A 21,965-nucleotide genomic window follows, 5' to 3' on the forward strand; every position below is an offset into this window, starting at 1 on the left:
AAAGGGGCGTTCCCGCTTGCAAGGCCGCGATTTGTATATATGCTACAAGGCCTTGGTATGGCTGATCCGATCCGCCTCGTGGCTTCCTGCAGCGTTGCGTGCTAACAAAGTTTAAATGTGCGGTACCCTTGAGTCTCCCAACCAGAGGAGCCGCACCCCTCAACGTCGTCCAACGGTTCCGTGTTCAGCTGGACTGCCACCTGCGCATCCCATTCCAAACGTTTCTTGGAAGGAGTAGACTTGTAGCTGCATGTGTGCTGTATAGCATACTGAACGCATCGAAGAATGTTGTGCTGAAGTCGCTAACACCTGCGCCCAAGGATTTTGGACACATGGGCTAGGCCGGTACCCTACATGGAGCTGGCTTGTTAAACTTCGACGGTCCAGTCCAAACGTCACAGACCAGCCGAGGCAGTGCTAAGGCCCAAGGGGATATCGGGACGTGAACTAACGATGTCGCGCAGTTTATGCGATCATGCGCAATTCGTTTCTATTTCCACCCTAGAACAGCCAGATCGAGATGGTGAGGTAGAAGTCTCGCGTGCTTCTAACCGCTTCAAGGTGGCATCGCCCTCCATTTGATATCGTAGTAACCGTCTCAGTTTTTCCGAAACGTGCTCTCCACATGTAGTGTGACCCGGGTTATGCTGATCTGGTGGCGCGTTCTTGTGGTGGCCGTCTCCGCGCGGAGTAAGCCCCGAACGGTGGTTCCTGCCGCTTCGCTAGCGCGCTGCATGGTTGGGGAGTCCGCTCACGTCAACGCCTCGCGCTTCCACTACAGCTACTCTATATCGGTACCCGTACGACATCTGTCCAATCGCGAAACGGCTCTAGTAGGGATCTTGTACGAAGGGAGACGAGAGGTGGCAAAGAAACTCTATACGCGATCAACAGCCCCAATGCGGTTGCTCATGCCGAGGCTTGCCAGATACTTTGGTCATTGGAGGGCGACTATAAGAAGAAGATTACGACATCGAGTCCAAAGCGGAGGAAACGCATATTGAAGGAACTCTCGTTATTACATTGATTATGTCTACGAGTGTGTGGAGCAATTCGACTTCGGAGTCACCGACTCGATTGCTCTTACCCCCATCAAATGTACACCATCGTCAGATCAGACCACATCGTTTTCCATGCAGGAACGGCACTACGGCTGCTTTAGTAGCCGTCAGACACCCGCTCGTAGCATGTTCATGGACTCTTCCGCCCTAGTACATTACCACCATTCCATGAATTCGTCCAAGCTAGGGACGACCTGTCAGGTACGCATGAATCGCGTGAAGTATGCGGCCAGACGATCCACTTTAGCCTACCGGATCTATACGATCTTTTGAAAGAATGGGTTCCCAGTCGAAAAGGCTGCTCGTTGTATGCTAACATTGCACGTAATCTTGTGGCGTATAAACTAGACTGTAGACTGAGAGTTAGTTCTGCTGGGCGCGGACGAGCCCAACTGTCCTCTGAGGAGCCTCAAACTGTATCAAGGGTCTGGCCGAGTTAGTACTTTGACGCAATGCAGGCGTACCCGATGCCTCACGTCCCGTACACGTGGAGCCGAGTGCGAGGGCCTGTCGTTAGGTAGGCTTGTGCTTAGCCTGCTTCCAACAATGGTACAGCACGGCGCGGCAGGGCGCGATTGCCATTGAACAACTCGATACCATGGCGAAAAGGGATCGAAACTTTCATGGAACACTGCTGTCTTGAGCCAGGTTCACGGATATGCTAATGCAGGCGGTATGTCGACATTCCCTTCTTTTTATAGCAAACCAATAAATGCAGTAGGTTTAGGATGCTGGCGAGTCCTGGTAATTGTGAAGGATATATAGCATACAAGCTCTGCTAATGCGGTATTGACGAAACTTCGCAGACACTGTGATGAGGCGGTGTACTCCTACTTAGCCGTTGATGGACTGCCAATATAGTCAGTTGTTGTCGCAAGGAAAAACTCAGGAAATCAGTGGTGGGTCAGAAAGAGCATACAATGCTCGCATTAACTGGAGATGTCGAAGACGCGGAAGATGGTAAAAACTGGAGATACCATTTGGAGTCAGGCGCATCTCGCAGACACTCACATTTTGTACAGGCTCACTTATCACGCATTTGTTGATAGTCACCCCCCATGAAGTGCAAAAAAAGGGCAAAAAAAAGCTGGAGATACTCCTGCTCGAACCTGGTTCGTGACAGACTAACCAGCAAAAACATACATCAGCGAGGACCTAGGAATACGAAAATGTCATGTGCAGCGCGCAAGCGGGCAAAGACTGAAGGCCATGTGGAGAGGACACCAGGTCCAACAAGTAACTCCCAGCTCTCCAGGGCTTCCATGTATGCAGTGCCACTACTTGGTGACTCTGTACATCAGTTCAAATTGCAAGCCAGATGACTATTCAAGAAAGATATGAATGTTCAAGCAACTGAACTACCAAAGGGCATATGTTGAAAGACAAAACACGGGCAGTGTTGAACCTGGAAGAACCCCTTGGTCGCGCGTCGGCCAATGAGAGCGGGTATGACGTTTAGCGCGGGAGCTTGGCTGTGGTTCCCTTGCAACGTCTCGTCGCAAGCCGACATTGCGCAGCACCAACCGTACCCGCGAGCTCTATCACAACCAGCTGCATCTTCCATCTCGTCCCATCCGCCTCCGCCCCAATCCGTTGCGCCCAGTCGTCAAAGTGCGGTTCCCACACCTCGCCGGTCAATCGTCCGCCATGGATTTCTCAGACATCTTGTGAGTCGAGCTCGAGCTGTGCGAAGCTGTCCCGAAGCTAGGCAGCAGCTTTCCGCAGAGCCATTGGGACTTGGGAGTGTCGAAGATCAAAGCTAACTGGGCCTGTAGTCGCATGGTGAATTTCGCCGTTGCCGTATTCGTGGTCCTCGGTGGTATCGCGAAGTTGTTCCCCTTCAACGACTTGTGAGTGTACCCGGCGCCTCCATCGGCAATCCAATCCCGTCGCATCGCCTCTCCCCGTCGTACAACCTTCGGATGGCGTACTATATCTGGCGAGCACATAATGGCAGGCGCGTGTGGATCCGGAGAAGGGTGCAAGCTGCCAGTCGAAGGACACTCGCTAGCCTGGTCCATGTCTGTCTGGGCCTGCGCTGGGCTTGAATACCATACACGCGAATGTGCGCATCCGTGACGACGCACAAGCATCGTACGGACTGGGATTGCACCACCAGTCATGCCACCCGAAGATCGCGAGCGAAGCACACAACCACATCAAATGGCCTAGGAAAGCGCTGACAGTCTGCGCAGCTCTCACATCATCCTCGGTGTATACCTGATCATATTCGGTCTCGGTAAGGTCCAGCGTCCTTATGTAACCACATGCCGCTGACAAGCAACAGGAACTGCTCTCCTCGAGTTCCAGATTCCCCAGCAAGTGGCACGCTATGCCTCCTTCATGTTCTCCTTCCTCGGCCGCGGCATCTTCTACATCTTCATCGGCTCCGTCATTGTCGGCGAGCGCTGGTTCCGCATTGTGCCAGGCACTATCGTTGGCATAATCGGTGTGGGCTACGCTGCTCTGGAGTTCATTCCTTCTATTGAGCCCCCAGCGAACATGCGGTACGACTCCAACACACTTTGAGAACGTGTCTTTCATGTTACTGACGATATTGCAGTGACGCTGACGCTGGCTGGGGCGCTGAGCAAGTCTAAGTCCGCAGCTCGTGGACAGGAGGACGGCGGTCGAAGAGTCCTCATTCGTAGATCGCTCGCCCTGTCTAGGCTCGGTAGAAACCTCGTCGCGCGCTTATCATGTATTAAACCAAGTATTACATGTTATGGACATGTCTGGCGTAGAAATGGTCTGCGGACCCTGACGGAAAGGGTTGGTTCTGTGCATTGTGTTGGATTTTCAAGGTTGGCTCGATCATACCCAGGTTTTGGTTACATGGGTTGGGGAGGAGCTTTTCAGTCGGTGTATGATAGGTTATCTGATCTAAACGAGGCTGTAGTCGTCACACGTGTTCGCTTGTCTGTCTAGTGTCCGCAGTGCATGAAGCGAAGAGGCTACTAAGGCTTGCATTTCTACTAGTGTATCATGATGGGGCTCATTGCATTCCATGATAGGTCTTCGGATCTAGTATGTTGTAGTTGTATAGTTACAACAACGATAACGCCATTCTGGACGAGTTGTTTCGCCCCCCTTCGATTGGTGCAAGGCTGCGTGAGTGGCGTGCGGAGAGCAACCATTACAAATCGCTAGTGGTAGGCGAGACGGATCTGATCCGCCGACAGCTGGTCTATGGCGAGGCTCAAGTGGAGTCCAAGACTGATAGAGCCGATTTTTCCTTTTTCTTGCCGCCGAGCCCATGTATCGGAGATAACGACGTCCGACTTGCATTTGAATGCATGTACCTGAGGGTTGGTTGGCTCTGCATCCAAAAATATGCAGGTGCGACGCGCGAGACGAATGCTCTTTCGCCGTTCCTGAGCTTGTCTTATGGCTATGGCCGCCGTGGACGTGCTCTCAGGGTTGTCGCGCTAATCCTCGGCTTAGAATAGCAAAGTCTTGATTGGCCACCGCCGCCCATTCACCGCCTAAGAATTACAGCTTGTACCGCACCAGCACCGCCAGGCCAGTAGGCAACTTGCGCAGAATTATGACGACGGGGATCCCGAGCGCACCTGATATCATCCCTTGCTAGACCCATCATTCTTATAGTTGTTTGCCAGCCATCCGTGTGCCACACCTCCTAAAGGTTGCCCAGGTGTCTACAAAGGCCCGAAGGCCCGCATATCACACCAAGTCACGTTAGCGCCTGCTCCAGATTGACCTTCACCCTGATCGGATATCAGATCTAGCCGATAGCAAAGTCCGAACACTTATTTGGATCGAGCAGCTCCAATTCCCGGGCTGTAGGAACCGATTCACGAAATCTAGGCAACAGTGTGTCACCACGGCCGTAAGCCCACTCTTCTTACACGCACACCCAAGGTCACCGAAGACTGGCCTTATGGCACATCCTCCAGGGAGCGGGGGCACCTCTTTGGCTCCAACTCCGACACATCCACATCATCTATCGCGAGAAACGAGCAAGGACGAGCTAGAGATGGCTGAGAGTCTACGATTACTTAACCAGGCCCACGAGCACCACAGACCGAGGACAGAGACTCCGTCACAGGAACAGCAGCAGATTCACAGCCAGGAAGACCAAAGACATGAGATTTATCATTCACTCGAGGATGCGGTGCCCATCTCAGAGCAACCGGCGAACCCGGCAGACTCGACATCTCTACAACTGCCCAACATGAGCTACGATGCATCCAACGCGCCTGTTGCCGGACAAGTCTGTAGGTACGTTGTCTGAAATTTTGCTGCGTGCTTGCCACCAGTCAACAGTCGCCCGATTACAGTTGAAACCAGATCTGCAGAGAAGACGCTAACGGACCGAAGTAACTGCAAGACAACACAAACGCCGCTTTGGCGCCGATCACCAGCTGGAGAAACTGTGTGCAACGCATGTGGCTTGTACATGAAAGCGCGGAATCAATCACGTCCAGTGAATCTCAAACGCAACACTCAGACTCAGCCGATTATGCCCGTGCAGCAAAGTCCAACTCCGGGCCCTTGTGACGGCAACCGAACGTCACCGGGGTCCCTTGCGGCTTCGCCCCGAGTCGCGACCTACGTTGCTGCAGACCAGATGACAGCCGGTACATGTCCTGGTGGGGGCCGATGTAATGGCACTGGCGGTCAACAAGGCTGCAGTGGCTGCCCAGCGTTCAACAACCGCGTGTCCAAAACTGCTAAATTCGCATTGGCCCAGGCGAATGCTGCATCAAGTGACGGAACAAACGGAGCAGACGCTGCATCCAGTGCAGCGGCGGCAGCAGCTTCCACAAGTGCTATTCCCGCATGTCAAAACTGCGCAACTACGATTACACCACTCTGGAGACGTGATGACGCTGGTCATATAATATGCAACGCCTGTGGTAAGTCTATATTCGTTAAAGGTACTGAAGAATAGGACCATCAACGATAACTAACTCCAATTCGCAGGACTCTACTACAAGCTTCATGGAACACATCGCCCTGTCGCAATGAAGAAGCAGGAGATCAAACGCCGAAAACGGGTCGTACCGGCTGGTGACACGGGCTCCCAAGCAGCGCCTTCTGTTGCCGATTACTCCCCACCGCAGCGTCCGTCCCAAACCCCAGCATTCGAGCATTCCGTCTCCCCAGACCCGTCGACGGCGCTAGAATCTCGAGAAGACTATACACCCGAACCTAGAGGACCAATCGCCGTTGATTTCACCCACTATTACGGTAACGCTTCGCTAACCTCAAATCCGGCCACTCTTATACCGCACACACAACCCAACGCACCATCACCCCGGAAGCGCAGTCGTAGTGCTACCATGGACCCAGAAGAGACCGCCAATCCCATGCCTCATCGACCGAACGCCATCTCGTCGATACTGAACCCATCCCAAGCCGATGTGAACGCCAATATCGACCCGTCGCTATCCGTTCCACTACGCCCGAGTGCAGGCTCTTCACCTAATCCTGGAGTTTCGCAAGAAGAGAAGGCAGCTAGAAGGGACAGACTGAAGAAAGAAGCGGAGGCTATGAGACAAGAACTAGAAAGGAGACAGAAGGAGCTAGACGAGCTGGAGAACGATTGAGGTGTTTGGCAGTTGTCAGTCGACATGCAGCAGCAGAGCTAGACACTGAGGTTTCGCGAAAAGCATTTGCGCCAAAAGCGGGCTCGTTTGTGTGATGGCATACACATTTTCTTTATATACACAAGATCTGATGGATTAGATGGCGTGTAACGACGTATGAGACCTGACTTTTCAATATCACTATCGTCTAGTCATGGGTACAAGGCGTTAGTCTGGCGGTGGAGGAATACTCTATCTTTTCACGACAGTTTCACGAATACCACAATCACCAAGACACTGAGCTCTGCATCGTAGCTTAGTCATACTATCACATCCTCAATTATACATCGTTGAGGCTATACGCTCCAGACATACGCACTACCTCTACTAGTAACAATCATCGTCCCACAAACGGTTCAATGGTTGACATCATCGATACCTTTTACTGCCTGTGTTGCGGCCTTGATAACAATGTCGGATTTGCTGTCTGTCCCAATATCTGAGATTATCTCCAACCTAGTCGCGTTCGTACAAGGCTCTAGGAGTTAGCAGAGTGCATGCTGATCCTCCGTTTCACCACCTCCTTCTTTACAGACATTAGCCTTGTCAAATTCGGCGTGATAGTACCGTTTACCTACTTGATACGGAGCAAGACGGAGATATCACTTCCGAAAACATCACTTTGACTGCCCGGGCAGCCACTCATCGGCAGCGCAAGCTCGAGTTTGCCAACGTGAAATCTTCTGAATTAGAAGCTTATCAAGTCCATGTCAAGATTAAATGCGCTGCTTTCGCATCCACGTAGCAGTGTGTCACTATGCAACTACGTGCGTACACATGAGGTCAGTGCTACATAGGGCTCACATTCGAACTTCAAGCAATTTTAGACGGTGTAGCACTAGGTTTTGACTACATCGGTGTGATGGAACGAGGCAACTGAATGTCACCAAACTATAAGTCAGTGACAGACTGGCTGCTCCAGTCTGTGCTAGTAAGCCATCATCTATTCTCAGATTCAGACAAACCGCACAAGCACATTTCGGCCCTTCTGCGATCTACGCTCGCGGAATCTCATGTCCATCGCTATCTCGCCTCCAGCTCTTATCGCATACGATCGCGATCTTCAGATTCGCTAGCGAGATGACCGGAGAGACAACGCGGTTCTCTCAATCCATCGTAGTGGTAGTACCGACGGGCCGTGCCGTATGACACAATGAGAACATCAGCATATGCGTCGATCATTTCCGAGAACAGTGGATGAGTTGATGATAGTTGTTGTGCAACGTTTCCTTTGGTGCTAAAGTTACGAAAAAGCCAGTGTCTCTGGAAGTCGTAGATGGTGAGGTCAATGGCGTATGCGGACGGAATTTGCCGAGTGTGCAAGATAGATGCGAATCCAAAGCCGCGTTGTGCCAGTGTAAAAGCATGTCCAGTTTAAGAAAATGTGTAGACCTATTCATTACTTATACAAATACGCAACGCTGCAGTCATGCGTTCAAGAGGGAGAAGTGTGGGGTGAATTTGCGCGATATGAAAGAGGAAGGAGGAAACGACGTCATACCCAAAGAACTCGAACACGACAACGACGCAACCCGCCAGCACAAACACGCGAGCTAAGGGTAACGCACTTCAACCACGCTCCGTCAGCATCGTACTTTTTGGTACGCATCTTACCACCGCGTCGCAAGTCCCTTTCGATTGGCTGGCGTTCAGCACCGCGTTTTGACCTGCAATCCACGCTCTGGAGCGGCAATTGCCAGAAGCAGCAATGAACCAGGGACTTTGGATCTCGATACCAAAGTGTGAGATCGAGGATCGTGAGTTTGGGTCGTAGAAGCGACGGCTCTACATGATGCCGTTCCAATCAGGTCCGAAGCTGGGGTGTCGACTGGTGTGGAATCGACGATGAAGACAAAGCACTTGGTAGTAGCGCTGGGGGTCCGAGTCACGCAGCACCACGGATGGATGTTGATGTGGTGCATTATGAAGATGTATATCAAGTGCATTCCGGCTGTAGACTTGGTAGACTGACTGCGTCGGCCTTTTCAAGCTCTTTCTTCGCGTTCATGGCGGGGAAGTTGTGATGTACGGGACGTTCAATGTGGTTCCCGCACTAGGCCTGTCAATCCGCTAACGTCAGGGTCTAGATCCCTCCGCTGAGTGCCGATCTGTGCGATATATGTATGTAAGACGCTCACCTCCTCGGCGTACCTTTTACAGTTGCATCAGCTGCGCGTCATGCTGTCGCATTATTAGCTAAGGTTGCAGGGCCGGCCTGCGGGAGCTGCCACATGGGAACATGTGTGCAGGTACGGGCCGGTAACGATAGTTTAGCGCGCGTGGACCGACAGCCTTATTTTGAGATTCGGCTGCAGTGAGGCCGTGTTGGTGGAAATTCTGTGATAGACATTTTGAGAGCAGGCTGTGTTGTGGGAGGTTCGTAATATACCCGATGCCCCAATCGCTGGCGATACAAATTAAATGAGTCTGATCATGCTGAACTTCAGGGTAGGAGCAAGAGATTGCGATCCTGATGCAAATGGTATAGAGTCACTATAGGCTTTTCTTTACAGGATCTCAATTCCCTTCATCTCTGGCATACACATGGTGATTGATACGCGACATAGCTCGTAACTGCTCTGACGAGATGGAGCCCAGCCTGATTTCTGCTTACATGGTCCAGCTCCGTGTGAACTACGAAAGGAGACATTCATTGGAACCTGTGCATAAGCGAGCTATTGTGGGCATCCCGATATCGATCATCCGCCATGCAGTTTGCGCACGGATGGGGAAAGAGACGTATGAACCTAGGGCCCGAGGCACTCCACAGCTCGTCTTGACAATCAATCACTATCCGTCAAACGAACAGTTTTCCCGAATGTATAGCGAACGCGGTGGGTTGCGTGTTTGCTACAAAGATCAGCGTACTACAGGGATAATGGAGTGGCCACATGAGTGGCTTTCCACCCGCAACAAGGCGCATGCAACGGCGTTGGAACGCTTAGGTGCATATAGCAGCGAGTGAAGCTGCAGCCGAACTGGTGTACAGCGAACTGGCCGAACAAGGTCATCATCCGTGCCGATGCGGGCAGGGCGTACTTCCCGTTTTGGGACATATTGGGAATAGCCTAAACAGCGGCGGGTGTAAATAATTGCTGAATATCCACATTGTCGGGCCGCACCTTGATTGCAGTTGGACAGGAGAGAAAATATTTGTCAAGAAAGACCGTAAAGTGGTCAAGTGAAGCGAACCGATCTTCAGGACGTGAAGGTTGAGTTGACGTACTGGGCACGTGCCACACGTGTTGCGGATGCGGCAAGAACGGCGCATCGGGTTCTAGGAAGCAGCCCCAACCTAGTGTTTCACGAAATCATGGCGATCTGCGAGTTCTGGTGTTCGCCCGGAGAAAAGCTCCTGGGTCAGTCGGCCCTAATCCAGTCACTATCGCGTCGCTTTTGAGACACGCGTGTGCATTGCCGATGCCCACTTGCCTCTCTCCTGATCGACTTCCCCTCTTTCAGTCGGGGTGTAGGCCCTGAAACGGCCGTGCAGGGATAGCGCCATCTCTGTGATAATCTACATCCAATGGCGACGCCCGGGCAAGGCTCGCGAGTCGAAACACCACGCGCTTGTGGCTCCAAGCGGATGATCACTGCGATTGCATCGCCGCTGGTCGCCGAGGGACGTGAATGCACCGCCAGCAGCAGTCGCCATGCAACGTGAGCTGGCAATCTGGATCAAAGGTGTTCGTGCGGGGTGCGACAGCACGTCAAGACGTGCATGAGGTTGTATTTTGCCGCCATGCTGTAGCGAACGGGAAGTGTGGTGAGCAGAAGACGAGGCTGAGTGGTGATGCGAGTAGAGATGAATTATGTTCATAGAAGGTAGGTAAAGTTAAACGACCCTAAAAGCTGTCAAAAAAATAATGAAATCTTTTGACTCCCCGAAGCGTGCTGCATGGTGCCTCGCATGGCATGCCGACAGGAGGGAATACAGTGTACCGATCAAAATGCCATAAAGAAATCGGTCTAGATAGATGAACGCGAACACGAAGAGCGCCACCAGATAAGAAAGACGGAGTCGATACCAGTAGTAGAAGTAGGGTGTTCGGAGGCGCATCCAGCAGACGTGAATCCGTTAGCCCGTAATGCGAACCCTAAGTGACAGTATCGAAAAGAAGAGGTGTTTGAACGACAGGCCTTCGTAGGCGAAGGTGAGCTGACAGTACGTAACAGTAGCATCGCGTGTTTTCTTCTGCTGGCCCAAGCAGCACCGCCAATGGCCAGGGCGGTCGACCGAACCCAGCGGTGTAGGTATCTCTCCACAACAAGAATCATGGCTTCCATCTCCTTACATGACTGTGCATCCACAGCAGCCCTTCTTCTCGGCCTGGTCATCGGTGTCAAATGTCTGCTTTGTGGGGCCATTTCCGTTTGAGCCAGGGGCACCTGTGTAGGATGACATTTCCTTGTTGTATCTGCGGATCTCGCGTACGATGTCGTAGAAGGCGTTGTCAACGTTGATGCGGGATTTGGCCGATGTCTCGATGAATTTGCAGCCAAAGTTGCGCGCCAAAGTCTGGCCCTCTGTGCAAGGGTCAGCACGTGCAGGTGGTCAGGGATGGGATGCAAACGTACCTTGTGTCGACACCTGCCTCTCGCCGTCGAGATCGCACTTGTTGCCAACGACGATCATGGGGAAGTAGTCCTTGTCCTTTACTCTCAGGATCTGTTGCTGGAATGTCATAATCTCCTCGAAGCTCTGCCTGTCGGTTATCGAGTAGACGAGCAGGAAGCCCTCTCCTGTGCGCATGTACTGCTCGCGCATGGCCGAGTACTCCTCCTGGCCGGCTGTGTCGAGCACATCGAGCAGCGCAACCTCGTCGTCGATGACGCACTGCTTGCGGTACGAGTCTGGCGCTGTTAGCTTGCTTTTGCGCATGACGCGGCGGATCGTAATAGCTCACCCTCGATGGTCGGGTCGTACTCGTCTACGAAGTGGCTCTGGATCAGCTGGATAGTCAAACACGACTTTCCGACTCCACCGCCGCCGACGACCACCAGCTTGTATTCTCGGAGAAACTGGCGCGGGTTAGCAGGGGCGCGTGCGGCGCGGGCGGTGCTGGGCGCCTACCTTTGATGCCATTGTGAATGTGAGGGAGGTGCCGGACGGTTACAGGTCGCGGGCGATGAATTAGGGTATAGGGTATAGGTCTAGTAGAGTAGAGCAGAAGAGAAGAGAAGGAGGCTGTAGGGGCGGCGATCACGAGCGGCGGGAGTGGTGGCGATGCGACAGGCGTATCGGGGCTGTGACGGGCGGTGGTGGTGAGGTCGTGGCCGGATTATCAGCAGCGAGGGAGATGGCCAGGAGAGTCGTCACGGTAGAGGAGGACGGGAGAGACGAGCAGGATGATCTCGGTAGCAAAAACGACCCTCTAGCTCCGTCTGGGGCTTTGAAGGAACATGGGCTGCGCTACGCTGACTTCGCTGACTAGGACATGGGCGCGCGCGCGGCCAGAGCGCTAGCCTGCTAGCCCTGCCAACCAAAAAGGACGCCCGCCGCCGCTCCACCACACCAGCTATGAGCTGCACGCGCGAGATGGGCTGCAAGGCGTTTGGCTGCACCGCCTGCACCGCCTGCTATTTGCTGCTGCATGCCTCTGCGCGCACGCCTGCCCACGTCCGCTGCCCTTCCGCTGCCCTTCACGCCGCGCCAAAACAAAGGCACCTAAAGCGGCGGCACATGTCTGCAGCGCACTGCATGGGCGCGCCTCCGACGCTTCCATGCGATCCCAGCGCCGACGCCCACATGCACGGACGCTGCCCACGAACCACTACTGTGCGCAAGGGATGGTTCGACATGATGCGAAGGGGGAGGCGGCCGCAAAAGACGTTGGCTGTCTAGCCGCACACCGCGTCGCTTTCGCGTTTGCATGTCTCCCGTGCATGTGACTGCCCGAATATGCGGGTGCTGGCCGTGAAGCACACTGATGCCCATGCCCGGAACCCTCATGCCACGCCCACACGGAACCCTCCCAAGCGGGGTCGGCGGGTACCCTCTGCCACCATCCGCGACCATCGCCCCGAGCACCACGGTGACCGACTCTGTCTGAATCCTCACCTCCGTCTAGCCCTCCCAGGGTCCAGCGTGGTCGCGGCACAGCTGCTTCGCCAAATCTTCGAGAAGCACCCTAGCCGTCGTCTAGTCCCAACATCATCTTCACAGGCATTCTATTTTGACAAAAGTCCCTGCGTCTAGACACTCAAATATATACACTGTGGCTGCGGCACTACTCCCTCGGCTCGCCCTCTACGAGTCCTTGTCAGACGTGTCAGCGTCGTCCTCGCCCTCAACCGCTACGCGCCTCCCCTGAACCGCCTTTTCTACCTCAGGCACCAAACTTTCCATGAACTCGCGATCGCGTCCGACTAGCGTTACCGTGTTGTGGTCCTTTCCCCACCTTGGGTAGCTTCCCACCTTGACCCCCTTCGGCTCTGCCTTGGCTGCGAGCTCGGTCAGATATCCAGCAACGGCACTCTCAGCCATTGGAGTCGAGATGAGGATCCGCAGCACGCCTTTGCCCTCCGGATCCGTCAGCCTAGGTAGGATGCGGGGCTTCAGCCCGTCCAGCATCGCTTCAAACAATCTAGGCACCCCGGGCAAAATATGGATGTTACCGTTCACAACGCTAACGGGAACCCAAAGCGACTCGCTGACAAAAACCACTTGATCTTCATCTGATTTAGAATCATCGATAGGCAGCTCCACCATACGTTTCTTGGCTTTAAGCGCTGGAGACTCGACGTTCCAGTCAAAGTCAGGCTGAGACTTGTGCGGCTTCGACAGGCGCTTCATGCGCTGGAATGCTGCATCGTGTAACTTCAATGGCAAGCCGAAAGCCTTCGCTATCGACTGGTACGTGATGTCGTCGTGACTAGACGCCCATTAGCTCAGCGGCTGGGTGGTGTAGCGAACACGCTGCACTCACGTGGGACCAATTCCGCCGCTCGTCACAACCATGTCGTAATTCTTCGACATGCGTTGGACGGCTTCGATGATCTCGCCTTCGTCGTCAGCAATGACTTCGATGCGGCGCAGGTTGATGCCCAGTGAGAAGCAGAACTTGGCGAAGTAGGCCTGTGTGACATTAGTCGAGGTACCACGCCGTTGATGCGGCATAGTCTACCGAGTTCGTGTCGACTGTCTATGTTTCACGTCAGCTGCCAGAAATCTCAATCGATTCCCACATACATACCTTGCCTCCAAGGACTTCATCGCCAATGATCAAACAACCCGCTGTGTGAATCAAACTCTTCTGTTGTGTCGAAGCCATGACTGATGACGTTATCGATGGACGGAACGAGGCGGCAGAACGATGAGCAAAGTTGGGGATAGGACGAGACAAGTGCCTGGCAACCTGATTCAGCCGTCCGAACATGGATCAAGACGAGTAACTCAGGGGGGGAAGAGGATATGAGTAGCTAGTTGCATGAGAAGAAAAGCCTTCTAGAAAGGTGAGGGTGTATCGACTTGACCGTAGTGCATTAGCTAGCGCCATCCGCGACCTCAGAAACCCCCGCCCATAGACCCCGCTAACGAACGTATCCCGCCCGGCAGACTTCCTCAGCCCTACACCACCCCCAATCATCCTCAAACGCCCGTTGCCAACCTAGGTCTGCTGCATCGTGCGAAACCATGGCAAGTGCCGCCATCACTTCGCTGCTACGCGCGTCATGCTTGGTCCTTCGCTAATACCTCGGCCCAGTCTTCCGAGGCACGACTATACACCTTCTCTGAGGAGACCAAGTCCAAGCTACGCAAGTTCCGCCTGGGCACCTCGCGCGCCAAAGACCCCCAGGCCGTTATCTGTTCGTATACCTAGGTCTGCTTTTGCTGCAGTCGTTCCTGCCACAGCCTGCCGCGGCCCTGCCCTCACAATGGCGCTGACGCCCATGCGCGCCAGACGAAATCGATAAGAAGACGCTCGAAGTACGCCAGTCGGACGATGAGGTCTACACCGACGTACAGAGCCTCGCCGATGAGCTCCCCGACCACGCACCGCGATTTGTGCTCTTGAGCTACCCGTTGACCCTCGTACGCCGCACCCACCATACACATCGCAAGGGAAGCTGAGACTTGATAGGACTCGGGACGGTTATCGGTGCCATACGTCATGCTATACTACCTGCCCATCACATGCAACAGCGAGGTGAAGATGCTGTACGCCGGCGCAAAAGAGCTCATGCGGAACACAAGTGAGGTGAACCGCATCATCGAGATCGACAGTGCCGAGGATTTGGAGGAGATCGAAGACAAGTTGAAGGAGCAGAAGTAAAACAGTACGAGATGACGATGCAATGAGAGAGGGTATAGCACGACACATGAGCGCGCGCCGTTTGACTACACCGGCTTTAAGGACAATACCACCACGATGTCGTATCCGCACCAGATACCGCACCGTGTTCGGTTCACACTAGCAGTGCTTGGTATTAGTCTTTGTTCGTACATACCGACTGGAGATACCTGCGCTCATGTCTTGCTTCCGTTTCTCGCCTACAGTGTCCTAACACATGTGGTATCCGTTTCGGGCGATCTTGAACGATCATAATGTTGCTGCGTCACAGCTAACACTCGCATAGTTACGATATCAGAACATCGCTGTCAGATAGATGCGATTCTGCTTAAAGCAGCATCGAGCAAACGCCGAGTGTGTGCCCTGGTCTAGACGTATAATTAAGACCTGTTATCGCATCGTCGGACCCTCACCAATTTGTAACACCTATCGTCTATCTGTATCAGCCGTGTCCAAATCCTTTCACGCCACACGAGGCACTACGATTGGTCGGCGCCCCCATCTTCCTACAAAATTACATGTGGACCCCCACCAAGCTCAACCACGGCAGAAGACCAACAACGGCAAAAGAAAATCTCCGATGTGCACACCACGCTGCAATGTCTGCATAGGGAAGGTACGCTGACCCTTTTTCAACTTTCATATGTATGATTGCGGCACGTTCTCGTTTGTAGGGATGTTGACAAGTGTGCCCCCTGCCCCCGACTTTTGTGGAGACGTCTTGGTCTGTCGCTTGTGCCGTATACAGCGCTTCGTACCGAACCCTGCAACATCAAAACGTTGAAATATGGGAAACGGAAAAACTACTGCAAGTCGTAGGGATCGGCAGCGAAAGTTTGGCTCGGTAAATTATCTCATGATATGTTGGAGAAGACTTTGCGCGCACGGGAGGATACTGCACGCGCGTTGGGCTCTGAGGATCGCGAGGACTGGGTTCAGGAGATTGTGTTCGAAGCGATATGAGCACCCAACTAAAGCGGCCTGTTCCTCGAGTCAACGCGCCTACGACTTCCAACGCGACTTTTGCGGGAGAACATCATGTCACTGTTGCGTTCTCTGCAAGTATGTCGGCAACGATGGCACGGGCGTTGGCCAGCCTCCACCTCATACTGCGCGGTATAAATCGACGGTATAGATTTCACTCGGCATACGGGTGGGAAGATTACGATTCTGCAGCTTCCTCCACGAGCGTGTTGTAAGATCAGTGGTCGCTTCACCCGACGCTGTCACCGTCTTTGCTTTGCGAGCAGCTAATGATAAGCTCGTCTCTGTGTTGCATCGAAGATACGTCATCAGTCGCGTCGCAAGATCACGACGCGTCTGTTCTGGAATTGGACTAGTATCGCTTCTGGAAGCGTGTCATAGTACCGAGCGTGCGATGCGCAGGTCCTGGAAGGGCATGTGCGCACAGTAATCACGAAGACTTGTATGTCTGAAACATATCATATTCGAGCTGATGTCGATCATCCTTCGCCGGAACAACGCGACGCCAGCAGTAAGGCCTCTTCATCCGAGCTCGCTTGATATCGAGCCATGACCTCTTATCACCCAAACCATCACGTCTACCCGAAGAACTCTGTGAGACTGAGCAGCAAAACATGGCTGTTCAGAAACCTGCTCTTGCTCAAGACCGCGCATGCTATCAAGTCTAGATTTGACACAAGAATCATCATCTTGCGCACCACATGAGCCTTATTGTACTGCCCACTTGCTGCGTTTTCGGAGGCTTGGCCCGAAGCGATAAAGTACGTAGGGAATTGGCAGTGCTACGACACTGATGATACCAAGCAGAGTCAAAGTCCAATGAGTCCCCAAGTTCCTGTACATTGGGATACCAACAACAGTCATCCCACCAGCTGCAATGTATCTGACCAGCGCGACGAATGTCAGGGCCGACGCTGCGTATGCTTCGTAGCTGTCGATGATGTACATGTACGCGGACATGAAGATGCAAATGTTGCTGAAGCCGACGAGCAATGACGCCGCTAGAGGCGACCATATCGACACCGAGGCCTAAAGCCAATTAGACTCATGAATATAGATAGGCATAGCATATACTTACATAGTCAGTCCACCCCATCCAGAAGAGACCAATAGGCAGTGTAGGTGCTCCAATCATGGCAAAAAACAATCTTGACTCGCGGTGTATAGCTTTGCCGGATCCATCATCTCCATCTTTCTCGAGTTGTCGCACGGTTCTGCGGTATGCCACTGGAACAAGAAACGCGGAAAGAGCTATGCCGACGAATAAACCAACGAAGCAGATGTTGGATAGCCCCTCATTGATGTCGAAAGTTTCCGCAAAGATGTAAGGGTAGCTGCAAGAACGTTAGCGGTGCTCTTCGCGACTGCCGTTTCACGATCTCTAAAAGTCACATACCCATCCAAGAACGTGAACAATATGATGTAGACGATCATCAAGTAAACAGTAAAAGCCACGACGATTGGCTGTGTGCAGAGAAGAAACGGTCGAAGAAAAGATCTGGATATGAGGTCGCCGATAGAGCCATGCGATGCTTCTGTTGCAGTGAGGAAACGATTGTTCCCCGTAAACTTCCGGAAATGATGTGCTTTATAGTGCAAGAGCCGCGGTGCGAATGATTCCCTTTTGAAGAGCAGTATCAGCGTGAAAGTTACTCCGATCAAGATCAATGTTATCCACTCGGTCCATCTCCAGCTGACATCCTGCTCGTAGCCAATGTATGCACCTATCACTGGACCTGTTTTCATGTGTGGTCAGTGAGGCTGAAGAAGCGGATTGGAAACGAAAGACTCACCCAAGACTGGTCCACCGAACGCGGGTATCGCAAATAGTGGAAAGGCGAATGTCTTTTCCACTGGACTCCATAGGTCCCCCACCGAGCCGCCCGCAACCGTGAGAGGAGTGCTAGCAGAAAACCCAGCTAGGAATCTGAAGGTAATTTGGGCGCCAAAATTCGGGGCTAAAGCGGATCCTAGAGTCCAGCACGCGAAGACGAGGAGCGAACCAAGATAGACTGGGTATCGTCCGAGGAGCTCTGAGAGCGGGCTGGAATGTGAAGATACGAAGTCAGTTTATAGTCTACATGCGATTCGTTCGTCCAACTTACCTCAGCAAAAGAGCCCCGAAGCCGAAGCCCACCAAAAAGAGTGCAGTAGCCAATGATTCCGCTACCTCTGAAACCCCAAACTCAGCAGACGCTCTGGTGAGAACTGCAGAGTCGATGGAAGATGCGAGCGTCGCAACGAAAGCGACAAGGCATACGAGTAACGTCGCACCAATACGGTGTAGGGTTGAGAATTGCTTTGGGTTGTGTTGGTCATCGGGCCCGCTCCAATCAACTTGGTAGTACAGCTCGTTGTTACCATCTTCTTTCAGCGTGATGCCTGGAATCCGAGTGAACGGTGCACCTTTTTCCAGCTCTTTAGGTAACGCTGAATCCCCCAACCCATGTACCTCGTCGGGCGAGCGTGCAGTACGAGCAGTCAGTGGGTCTGAGACTTCAGTCACGCGTTGTAATTCTTCCTTCACATGTCGCTGGAGAGCTCTGTACTGTAAAAAGAACGCCATAACAGGAAGGGCAAAAAAGGATAGCCAAAAAAGATTACAGGGCCTAATCAGAAGACCGTTTCGCAACTTTTAGGAGCTTGAGAAAACCGCCACGAGCTTTATCTCCGTGACGTGACGCCCGCGAGCCATCATCGGAAAAGGCAGGAAGGCCTCCGATACATAAGCAAAACGCTATGCTTTTAAAATTGGGGCCTCTTCGAATGCTTGTGACGGGAGATGCGAAAGTGGGTTTTCGCTGGAGAACTTTTGATGTGTTCATGGCTAGAGCCTTGGATTTAGCGTCGCCCATGCTCCCCGAGGCGGCGCTTGCCCTAAAAAGGTGACGGATCTGACGTATGTTGTCGGGAATAATTGTTCATGCCGCGATCTTTTCTTTCAAAGCACGATGGTATGAATGGGACTGGGCTTTGTAATATCGGTGTTAGCATGCCCAGGTGAACGACGCTTTGCAAGAACCAACCGATAAAGCCGGCTACTGCTTTACGTGATGTGCGGGCGAGAAGGTGATAATGACTTCGTCAGCTCGTGAGTACCCTTTTCTCCATCCTAAGGTGGAATAATTGATCTTCTGGCGAAAGAGTCTTGCTATAGTCGCAAAAGACTGCTCACTTTTGGTAGACGCGTGCGTGGTCGTGACGGTGTCAGAAGCCTCGGTAGCCTCCGCGGAGCGAATGTTATCGGCTGTTGCCTCATCATTCTCAGTCATGGCCACTGCTTCCACTTCATACCAGAAAAAAGCTGCAGGTCTAGAGCCTACACTTGCATTAGGTCATCTACTTTGCATGCTTGCATGTTAATGTTGACTGCAGGCCTGGCTTTGAGCTTCACATCGAGCTATAAAGAGTTGCACATAGGGTATAAAATCGTCCTTCGCCATTCCACAAGCTATGTAACAGTCCAGCAGAGACCTAAAATATTAAACAGTAAGCGATGCTCTTGAGATTAAGCCCTTTCCACGTTCTCAGTTTTCGCCGCGGTGTACTCAGCGTTAGACTGGAAGCCACCTTCCGGGAGTTTGTCAAGTGTGTCGTTTTCTCGGTCCAAGCTTCGGAAAGTCCAGGCAAAACCGACCCAGCCAAGGAACGTAAGGATGGCAATGCTCATGTACAGCCACACGAGCAATGGATCACCAGCCAACGGCACAAAGGCCTGGGCGATGGCAGACGAGAAAGCATGCGTGAACCAAAACATACCAGTCACCAAAGATCGCATGTTCTTCGGTGCTTTGGAGAATGCGTATTCAAGTCCCGTGATGCTGGCGAAGATCTCCGAGAATGCGATGAGAATGTATGCAGGAACCTGAGTCCACACTGAGAGATCCGGGGGCTGATCGCAGTCTGTTGGAAACTCCCCGCAAGGCGATTTCTGGTAGATGAAGTGTTGGATGACTGCTGCGACTACCATGGAGAGCATAGCGCAGACGAAACCAGCTTGGATCTTCTTCAAGGGTGTGAAGTTGATACCCATGTGAGCAAGCCTCGGGTAGATAAATTTGTCGAATATCGGAATGCAGATCAGCAACGTGAATGGGTTCTATGAGCAATTCGCGTTAGAAGTTTTCTCTCATATGTTCGAGTCTTCAGAACGTACTAGGTTATGAACCACATCATTTGGTACACCGTTGAGCTTCATGGTGGACGCCTGTGAAACCAGATTACTGGTCCTTGAAGACGGTCAGCGCTTGTCTTACGTGGATCCAAGGTACCAACGATACTTACATTTGGCCATAAGGCAGCCAAAAGATTGGCAACCAGAAGAATACTTGACAGGCCTTGATGCCACGTCGAACTTCGTCCACCCACGCGTCATCGAAAGTCATCCATACTGGCTTGTTGGCGACTTTGCTTGGTTTTGCAGCGTCCCAGATATTCGGATCAGAGAGGTTCTTCCACGTACGCACGGGATTGAGCGAGAAGCGCCCTTTCAGAACCAAACCGTATGTTCTCATGGACTTGACCAGCACATCACCTTGTGGGGGTTTCTTGACGTAGTGCTTGCTGAGGGTAACCATCAGAAGCGGGCAAAGTGCAAAGAGAATAGTTGGTAATGTGAAGGAGAGCCAGAAGCCGACGTATTTCTCGGCATATACTGTGATGGACGTCAGCTACCGCATCGCACGGTTCAACGGATATTGCTTACCCATAGAGACCTGGCCGACCAGCGCACCGACATTGATCAGAAGGTAGTAACGCATGTATACTCGCGAGTATGTGATGCCCGGGTCGACTATAACCCGTTCACCATTGGGCTCGGTGCGAATGAAAGCTCGCGGATGGCTGGCCTCATATTGCTCCGCAATGAGCGGAGAGATGCAGCACTTGAAAAAGCCCCTGCAAGTAATTAGCATATGGTTTGAGTGCGTTCCGTGCGGACACACTTACACACCGGTACCAAACAAAATCAGGCCCAGAATGAACGAAGCAAGAGCTCCTTCGGGGTTTGGTCCCATGACCTGGGGGATCGCGGCAATGATGATTAGGATATGGCCGAGTGTAGCAACGGCAATGGCGAAGTAAATCGTCTTGAACTTGCCCCAGTATTCGTCAGCAACCCAACCGCCTAATGAAAAGATTAGTACAAGTCTTGCTCGGGAACAAAGATGGCACTTACCAACTAGCGGCATAATGTACGAGAAGAATGAGTTGAATTGAACAAGGCCTGTGCTAGCACGCTGGCCCATTCCAAGGGCTCCTGGTTGACCGTCGCCCGCAGCGCCAGCTTCAGGGAAGGGTCCTGAGGTGGGGAGGTCTCTCTGGATGAAGTTGACAAAGACGGCGGTTGTTCCGTAGTAAGCAAAACGCTCACACATTTCTACAACACCGATGATGTAGACTAGTAGTGGTTTGGTACGTCAGCGCATGGTACATGAAGACCCTGTAGAAAGGATGTGCGTACTCATCCAATTGACTTTGCCATATACACGACGAAGCTTTCCCCAGTCTTCTTCGGTAGGGTATTGCTCGCCATTGGGGCCAACAAGACTCTCGGAAGTTGACACAAACTTGTCGTGCTTCTCCAAGCTCGCACTGCCCCGTGTGTCGTTGTGAAGACGAGGTGCATTCGCCAATGCGGCGTCAACGATCTCGAGATTTGCCCCTGTAGACATGGCGGCAGGTGAGAACGTAATTCTCTCAAACACTTCGGCCGACTCGCTGGGTTATATAAATCTCCATGGCATCTTCCTTCGGATTGCGAGCTGCCTCATTCAGCAAAGTCGTGGCACTGTATTACCATTCACAACGTTCTCGGCACCAGACAATCTTCCCGGTACCCTGATCGCCCAGAGATAACTGACTGTGCAAGGCGCTCGGTACTCGCTCGAATTCCATCCTACGTTCTTGGATTTCTGGGTATCTCGGATAAGCGGTTGGCGCCGAGCGATGCTAACGGCTGCGCCGTTCTTGAACGTTTGTGACCTAATCTTGGCAGGCATTTCGATACCAGGCCA

At 52.7% G+C, this 21,965-nt stretch overlaps 6 protein-coding genes across 6 annotated transcripts; 3 read left to right on the forward strand and 3 right to left on the reverse strand.

Moving 5' to 3' along the window:
- Positions 1 to 2,708: 2,708 nt before the first annotated feature.
- J4E85_000639 (uncharacterized protein) lies at positions 2,709 to 3,661 on the forward strand (the record flags this gene model as incomplete). The annotated part of the gene is made up of 5 exons (XM_051464929.1): positions 2,709 to 2,728; positions 2,837 to 2,911; positions 3,257 to 3,300; positions 3,349 to 3,568; positions 3,625 to 3,661. 5 exons carry the CDS (start codon positions 2,709 to 2,711, stop codon positions 3,659 to 3,661), a joined length of 396 nt encoding a protein of 131 aa, XP_051331450.1.
- A 1,595-nt stretch (positions 3,662 to 5,256) lies between these two features.
- On the forward strand, positions 5,257 to 6,634 carry SRE1 (sterol regulatory element binding protein, transcription factor Sre1; the record flags this gene model as incomplete). Its single annotated transcript, XM_051464930.1, has 3 exons — positions 5,257 to 5,303; positions 5,403 to 5,941; positions 6,009 to 6,634. 3 exons carry the CDS (start codon positions 5,257 to 5,259, stop codon positions 6,632 to 6,634), a joined length of 1,212 nt encoding a protein of 403 aa, XP_051331451.1.
- A 4,330-nt stretch (positions 6,635 to 10,964) lies between these two features.
- On the reverse strand, positions 10,965 to 11,759 carry RAS1_1 (Ras GTPase; the record flags this gene model as incomplete). Its single annotated transcript, XM_051464931.1, has 4 exons — positions 10,965 to 11,200; positions 11,252 to 11,527; positions 11,581 to 11,695; positions 11,748 to 11,759. 4 exons carry the CDS (start codon positions 11,757 to 11,759, stop codon positions 10,965 to 10,967), a joined length of 639 nt encoding a protein of 212 aa, XP_051331452.1.
- A 1,164-nt stretch (positions 11,760 to 12,923) lies between these two features.
- On the reverse strand, positions 12,924 to 13,947 carry J4E85_000642 (uncharacterized protein; the record flags this gene model as incomplete). Its single annotated transcript, XM_051464932.1, has 4 exons — positions 12,924 to 13,548; positions 13,603 to 13,751; positions 13,801 to 13,818; positions 13,870 to 13,947. The coding sequence occupies 4 exons, from the start codon at positions 13,945 to 13,947 to the stop codon at positions 12,924 to 12,926; spliced, it is 870 nt and encodes a 289-aa protein (XP_051331453.1).
- Positions 13,948 to 14,309: 362 nt separating this feature from the next.
- Positions 14,310 to 14,949, forward strand: J4E85_000643 (uncharacterized protein; the record flags this gene model as incomplete). Its single annotated transcript, XM_051464933.1, has 4 exons — positions 14,310 to 14,354; positions 14,380 to 14,482; positions 14,578 to 14,708; positions 14,758 to 14,949. The coding sequence occupies 4 exons, from the start codon at positions 14,310 to 14,312 to the stop codon at positions 14,947 to 14,949; spliced, it is 471 nt and encodes a 156-aa protein (XP_051331454.1).
- A 4,510-nt stretch (positions 14,950 to 19,459) lies between these two features.
- On the reverse strand, positions 19,460 to 21,623 carry J4E85_000644 (uncharacterized protein; the record flags this gene model as incomplete). The annotated part of the gene is made up of 7 exons (XM_051464934.1): positions 19,460 to 20,050; positions 20,108 to 20,180; positions 20,236 to 20,605; positions 20,657 to 20,847; positions 20,899 to 21,076; positions 21,128 to 21,349; positions 21,413 to 21,623. 7 exons carry the CDS (start codon positions 21,621 to 21,623, stop codon positions 19,460 to 19,462), a joined length of 1,836 nt encoding a protein of 611 aa, XP_051331455.1.
- Between the last annotated feature and the right edge of the window lie 342 nt (positions 21,624 to 21,965).

Source organism: Alternaria conjuncta (assembly GCF_024043145.1).
Source record: "Alternaria conjuncta strain BMP 0040 chromosome Unknown scaffold_1, whole genome shotgun sequence".
Lineage (NCBI taxonomy): Eukaryota > Fungi > Ascomycota > Dothideomycetes > Pleosporales > Pleosporaceae > Alternaria > Alternaria conjuncta.